The following is a 7,110-nucleotide window of genomic DNA, read 5'->3' on the forward strand; positions in this document are numbered from 1 at the left end:
TACTTTGTACCAACTATGTAATACTTTTTTCTTCTGATTTAAACGTCAGATTGAGCTTCAATTTCAGCAATCTTCCCCTTTTCCTTGGTTTTCAAGAACTAGTCATGTGAGAATGAGATACAGTTGACTTTGCCACATGGTGGCAGTAAAGGCTTTAACTACCCTTTGTTGGACGCTGGGAATATCCGTACAGTTTGCTCTCTGGGTCCTTCAGATTTTGTTTGTGGGCTTTTTTTTTTCTTTCTTCCCCCAAACTTTGGGGGTTTTAGGTATAAACTATGTTTTTTTTCTCAAACTAAAAGCCCAAAACAACAACAAAACCCGCACCCCATATGCTCCTTCCTCCCCCCCTAGTTTTATAAGTAATTATCCAAAGATTGCTTTGCACATGCTAGACTTTAAGAATGGGGGGTGGGGTGGGGCGGGAGGAAACAAACAGACCTTGTGGCTATTCTGAAATGTCTCTTGAGCTTGAGCTGAAAGACTTACCTCTAGCTGTCAAACATGAAGTCTATCAAGATTTAACTTTAGAAGACTGCTAAATGTGTTAGTGAAACAGAGATACGTATCCCATGAAACTTCCTAGGTATACTTCAGAACTAGTGCCTTTACTTTGGTCAACCCTTAACTTGAAACTGAATCAAACAAACCAAACGTAAAACTACTGATGAAGTGGTTTCTTAAACTGATTGCACCAGCAGTTAATCTAATTAAATGGCATAAAAGTAAATAACTGCTTAGCTGTATGTTAGGAGTTAAGTATGGTAATTAAAACCTCTAGATGTGAGGTGAGATTAAAACATCTAAATGTGATCTAATGAACTAGAGAATGATATTTTTACAAGTGCTGGTATTTGGCCATTACTTAAGACTATTTTTGTCTATAGGAAAATCTTATTTATACTGTTGATCCTGACTCAGTTGAAGTAAATACTAAGGATATGGACAGTACGTTAAGCAGAGCATCCAGGGCGATAAAGAAAACCTCAAAAAAGGTAAGATACTACAAAGATAGTGCTTTACAGTAAAACCCATTTTAGTCAGGGAATTGTGCTACTATTCCTGTTTCAGGTGTTTTGTAGTACTCACAGTAGTGACAAGAAAAACTTAATCTGAACTAAAGCTCTTAAGTGTAAGCTCCTTAAAGAAAGAAGGTGGGAAGTGTTTGAGGTTTTGACTGAGTAGTTTTGTATATGGTCTTAAGTGTTATAAGTATTATGTAGTCATTTTTGAGTGTGTTATGGAACTTTGTTTAATATTTTTGACTATATAAACTTTTAACTATATTACAAAAAATGCCCCAACTCTCATCTGTAACTGTTTTTAGTGTATTGGATGGAGTTTTAAAGCTGCATGAAATTATCTAAATTCAAGAACCTCCAAAAGTAGGATGGGTGTAGTGTGTGTCTGTCCTGGTAATAAAATAGACTCTGAAACAGCAATCAAGTTAAGTGCTGAACACTGCTGTCTGCCAGTGTACACTTTATCTTTGGGTATGGCTTAGCTGCTCTCAACTAATGCACTGAGGAACTGTGCCCTATTCCTCTAAGAGGGTCTGGCTGGTATTCAGGAAGAAGGCTGCTGGTCTGCTTTGTCATGTTATCTGCACACTGGGTTTGAGTCTGCTGAAGTCTGGCATGTGAGAAGGGGTGCAGCAAGGAGGAATATATTTCCTGTTCTCAGCAGCCTTGGAGCAGGCTTAGTATGTTCAAGCTGATGAGACTGTTTCTTAGAGAAAGCTGTAGAGGCTGCTGTAGCATGGAAGCTGCTGAAGACTAAATTGAGAGCAGCGTTAAAGAGGGGGGGCTGACTTTGCAGAACCCAGGGAATGTGGGGAAGTATAGTTGGCTGGACCTTATTTTGACTTCTTCCTGGATCTCTGCCCTCTGCATCCCTCTCCCCCACCCCATGTTGTCTTCATATATGGACAGTGAGAAGAGCAGTGGTGATAGGGAGCCTTAAAAGTCAGATCACCCTATGGGGGGGGGGGGTGTGTGTGTGTGTTTAGCTGGTTTTGATATGGTTGTATTAACATTTGACACATGTCCTACAGATGTTCAGAATTTGAACAGTAGCCTATATTGTAGTAGTTATTGCAACTTGATTTCTGTCAGTGTATAACTGCTTGTCAAACTCCTCAGGTTACAAGAGCATTTTCTTTCTCAAAAACACCAAAGAGAGCTCTTCAAAGGGCTTTAATGTCACATAGTGCAACAGAAGGAAGAAGTCCTAGTTCAGCTAATGAGAGTTATATAGGCAGCCGACTGACTAGTACATCGTCACTAGCGGTAAGTGATTTGGCTGTGCAGACCAAATAAGTAGCTTTTTAAAGATCACGGTTATTTTAATGCCTGGTGCTGATCTTAATTTAACAATTTCAAGATCCACAGTGGAAAATTTCGTTTTTAACTGTATTCATAGACATGTTATTTTCTGAGGGAGTTGCTTAATGAGAAAATTTACTGTCTGAAAATGCAGAAAAATCTGCTGTATGTACTAGAAACTGAGAGTCACTTTGTACAATGAAGTTTGGAAAATAAAATCAAACTGGCTTCTTTTGCCAGAGATATGTATCCTCTTCTGAGTGAGAAACTTCTTACACACTTACGTTGGTTCGTGCTTTTAGTTTTTGGACAATATGTGCGAAATGTGGTGTACACTCCTGAATAGTACAGTGAAAGTATCAATCAAAGTAGTGAGATGATAGGCATCCTGTGAAACAAACAGGGAAGGAAGTGTAGAGAAATACAGATGCTGCAGCCTGAGAGTTTTTAGAAAGGCAAGTGAATTATCTCCTTAGACACATTTAAGAAAACTTGCTAAAATAATCTTTTGTTCTACATACTGCAGCTCTTCTGCTGTGCTGGCTACCTATTGCAGGTTTCTTCTACAATAAGTCAGACTCAATTTCTTAGTACAGTGTAGTAAAGCAGACTAGATTTGGAGGAAATTTTTCATTATCTTTGCTTTTATTGTAGTGTTTGAGTAGGTCTGTATGCTGAGTAAACATCTGCTTTAAAGTCTGCGGTTTGTAGGAAAGAAGGCCACCAAGAGGATCTCCTGTGCATCTTACTACTAACTGCCTGATATGTCAGTACCTTAATATAGAGATAATTCAGTATGTCTGAGTAGCCATTAAATTGTATGACAGAAAGATATTGCCCTGCTCTCCCACATGAGATAGGCATGAGAAAATATGAAATAATGAGGGAGGATGTAATCACAGTGGACTCCTTTGCTTTAGAGCAAATAAAAAAAAAAAAGAAGAATCTACCAGTGTGGCTATAACCCAGTTCTCGGTAAAGAGTTTCTTGCTTCAGTTAGGATTGCTCCAAAAACTGCTTTCAAATTCTAATATTCTGTCTTCATTTTGATATAGCACTGTATCTTACTTCTCATGAAAATACAAGTCATGCATCCCTCTCTGTGTGTGTGTCTGTCTCTTACAAAAATACTTTTGTCAGCAAAGCAATAGGAATTTAGAGTAATAAAAACTTTTTTCCCATTTCAAATTTTTCCCAGAGTTCTTGGACCTCTGAGGTAGTAAGATGCAGCTTGGCAGCAGATTGTATGCTGTGTGTGATGTTGTGTGTGGTTTGGGTTTTTTTTTGTGCATACTTTTGAAATCTTTTTTTTTTTTATTTTTTTTTACTAGTCTCACACACCACTGAAACTTGCATTAAGCCTTTTTGGTTGAATTGTAAGGTTATGAAGAAAAGGGATGTTTGGGTTCTAGCTGCTAAAGTTTGGAAACCTGAGTCAAAGCTGTAATTCAGACAGTGGTTTATTTAAATAAAATCCTGGCCTGTGCTTATGTGGGGATTTTCTGGTGTAGAAAAACTGTAGAGTAAAATTATTGATGAAGCTTAGAAGCTTGGAGTTTTTTCTTGTTTGGACTAACTCTTGAACCCCTTCCTAATTGTAGATGGGTTGTTCAACTTCCACGTGCAGCCTAAATGGATCTGTCAAAAGTGCTGTTAATGTTCATCGCTCCAGTTCTGTTGAATGGAGCTCTCAAAATTCCAGGCCTCGACCTGTGCTGTGTCCTGGCTCTCCAAATATTCATCTTTCAAATGCTGTAGAAGAAAAAACCTCTTCCAACTTGGAAAGCTTAAGTGGTCATGTCTTGGACAGATTATGTCCTATCCCTGTTATTATTACTACCACTTGTGATGCTGGAGATGATAACCAGTGTGGTGCTGAAAAATTCTGTACATCAGATCCTGACAATGTCCATCTTGCATGAAGTGAGCAAAAAATCTTGGTTCCTCTAAACTAAGACAGCACGGTACAACACGGTTAAACCCTAGAATCCACAAAGTAAATGGTGCTGGGTTTTTGTTTGACTTTTCTAGTGCATGGACTTAGAGTCAACACTCATGTGTGGTCTAGTTCTGTTTCTGGGTACAAAGTTAATTCTTTCACAAATCCTTTTAATTTTTCAGCATTGTTTTTTTATTTTTATACAACTGAATTACTTAGTGTTTCAGTTCAGTTATCCAAGTGGCAGCGTAGCCCACTGGCCAGAGTTCTGAGGACTTTCATAACTTAGTTTCAGGAAAGTCTCAAGCAGCTGGTTTTACCTATGGTTTTAAGGGCTTTTTTTCCCACCTATCTGTAAATAGAATATCTTGCATAAAATACATCAGAGTCTAGTAAGAGCTGCTATATAAAGGGGAGTTTAGGGTTTAATTTTCAAATATTGCCTGTGACTGTGAATAGGTGTGCTGTAAACAGGCACAAGTGGTATATCCTTACCTGATCGAAATATCCCTGTTTAATAGATTCTTAAAGCATGCAGGTGCACCAAGCTGTCAAACTACCATGACCTGTTTATATGCTGAAGAGCTTGGCTGTCTCTGCCTGATGAGCAACAGAAGACTACTTGCGAAAGAATCTTGAGGTCTAATGTAAAAAGAATTTAAAGTCTCAGCTGATCCAAAGAGGTTGACTTTTATTGCTGCGCATTAATGTGTTGGTTTCACTGTAATTTTAAGTCCGAGAAGTAGCCTTTGCTTCTAGCATCAGAAAAGTAAGGTTTTTGCCCATCCAGGTGCAGCTAAAGCAAGCTTTCACAAATCGTTGTGATTCCTATTGCCTTCTGTAGCCAAGAAGGCATCTATCCAGCATCTAATCTGGGGCTCAAAACTGGGAAGAATACAGAAAGTTATAGGATCTGAAGAGAGCTCCACTTCTCTAAGAGATTCTTATCATATCTCTTGTGTTCAATTTGGGAGGAGATTACCATTGCAAAAAGCATGATGCAAGGTCCCTCAAAAGCATGTTTTTGCTTTCTGAATCTCTCAAGGCCGGTAACAAGAAAAAAAGCTTTCCTCTGCAATTTGAAAAAAAAAAAAAAAAAATTATTCTACTCATGTGGTGCTGTTTAACTTCTCTGTTTGAAATCTAGAAATGCTGAATCATTCATTTCAAAAGCTGCCAATCTTAACTATCTTCTGCACTGTTACATTCCTTATACTATGTATCAGAGAAATGACTACTGCACTGTTGATACTGGTTAATAAATGATCAAATAACTATTTATTTTTTTTTCCCAACAGGGTATTCCTTCTCCTTCTTTGGTCAGTCTTCCCTCGATCTTTGAAAAAAGGAGCCATACATTAAGTCGATCAACAACCCACTTGATATGAAGCAGTTTTCTAATACAGTGCTGTATTGTAGTGACTGACTCGCAGCTTGGCTGTTCAAATGACCTGTTACTGACATTAATGGTACCTTAGTCATTAGCACTTAGCAATGATTAGAAAAATGTTAGATAACACTAATCACAAGGGCTTTTTAGTTGTATTGAAGCAGATCAGCTAATCAGTGGAATAAGTAACTTGGTCTTCATTTAAGACACAGTATTCCCTTACAGAAATTTTCTCGCAAACGTAATGGAAGCATTTTCTTCTATGGAAATTGTCCTCTCTAGTCAATAAACTAATTTTTCAGATTTTGAAATGAAGATGATGTTCAGATAACTCATGGCTAGTTTGAATGGCTTTTATGCTTTTCTAACTTTGTCAGAGTTGGCAGAGCACTCTTAATGTTTGAATTGTTACTTTCTTAAATGGAGGTGCATTATGAAGTACCTGACCTTTCAAGTATGACAGTTAACCTGTTGTACAGCTGCTTGTTCCAGATATTTTATAATGGAAGTTGTTTGTAAAGAAATAGAATTGAGTTCCTGTGTTTGCGGTCTTCTGCAGTCTCACTGTAACACACTGGTATGTACATGCATTTATTTGAACAGTAAGTTTAAAGGCTGTGACCTAGCTTCCACCACCAAAAATTATCAGTTGAATTCTTCTGAATTTCCTTGGAGTGGAAATCTGAGGAAAATAATTTTACTCCCTTCTAGTAGGGCTGTTAAACCCCCCAGATCCTCTATCTTCCACATACTTGATCAAGAAATCATTATTTAATGCATGAGAATAGTGGTGCGACATCATAACCTGAGGGCCTTATTTTGGTGTGTCAAATGTTGGGCATAGTTCTCCAAGGCTTTTTATGTGGCTTTCTCATGTATTTGTGTCTTCCTTCAAAACTACATGTTCACTTCTTCCATCTCTGAACACTTAGTATGGTGCAATGCTGTCTCAGGAACTATCTAAATATGTATATTTCTGCATTTCCTTAATTGTTTAACTGTCACTCTGTATTAGGAATTCTCAGCTTATGGTTCCTTTTTTACCACCTGTGTCTTGTCTTATGTCTGTATGTAACTAGTGATGCTTATGGGTGTGTCAGACTAAACTGATTTTTATATCTCTTTTTGCCAATTCAAGCAATGTAAATAAACTGTTTAAAATAATACTGCTTATGGCTTTGCTAAACGAGGCTTTTATGAGAGTCTACTTTGTCTTTTTACATAAAGAGTTGTGTTGGGCTCCAGCCTACAAACGTACTCTGATTATCTATGTAACTATTATGAATGAAGTATGCAACGTGGTAAGCCTGAATCTGCCAGAATCAAACTTTTTTTTTTTCTTTTTAATATATTCACTATTTTCCCATCTTCCCCTGGATAGCTATATCCAGGGGGCTTTTGTGCTCTTACGTATTCAAAAGAAACATCTGACCTAAGTACACACTGACACACAATAA

The 7,110-nt window shown here is 37.7% G+C and overlaps 1 protein-coding gene across 4 annotated transcripts in view; it reads left to right on the forward strand.

Moving 5' to 3' along the window:
* ECT2 (epithelial cell transforming 2) overlaps window positions 1–6,817 on the forward strand; it is a 31,861-nt gene extending 25,044 nt beyond the window's left edge. For 2 of the 4 annotated variants that reach the window (XM_062602898.1, XM_062602899.1), the window contains 3 exons: window positions 888–995; window positions 2,142–2,288; window positions 3,926–5,254. In XM_062602898.1, coding sequence (XP_062458882.1) covers window positions 888–995; window positions 2,142–2,288; window positions 3,926–4,246 — 576 coding nt within the window. In that variant the 3' untranslated portion in view covers window positions 4,247–5,254. Of the gene's footprint in view, window positions 1–887; window positions 996–2,141; window positions 2,289–3,925; window positions 5,255–5,561 lie in introns of those variants that run through there. The other 2 variants (XM_062602900.1, XM_062602901.1) reach the window with 1 other exon arrangement.
* Window positions 6,818–7,110: the final 293 nt, after the last annotated feature.

Source organism: Pezoporus occidentalis, unplaced genomic scaffold, assembly GCF_034315485.1.
Source record: "Pezoporus occidentalis ecotype Australia unplaced genomic scaffold, CSIRO_AGI_Poc_V1 ctg8, whole genome shotgun sequence".
NCBI classification, from domain to species: Eukaryota; Metazoa; Chordata; class Aves; order Psittaciformes; family Psittacidae; genus Pezoporus; species Pezoporus occidentalis.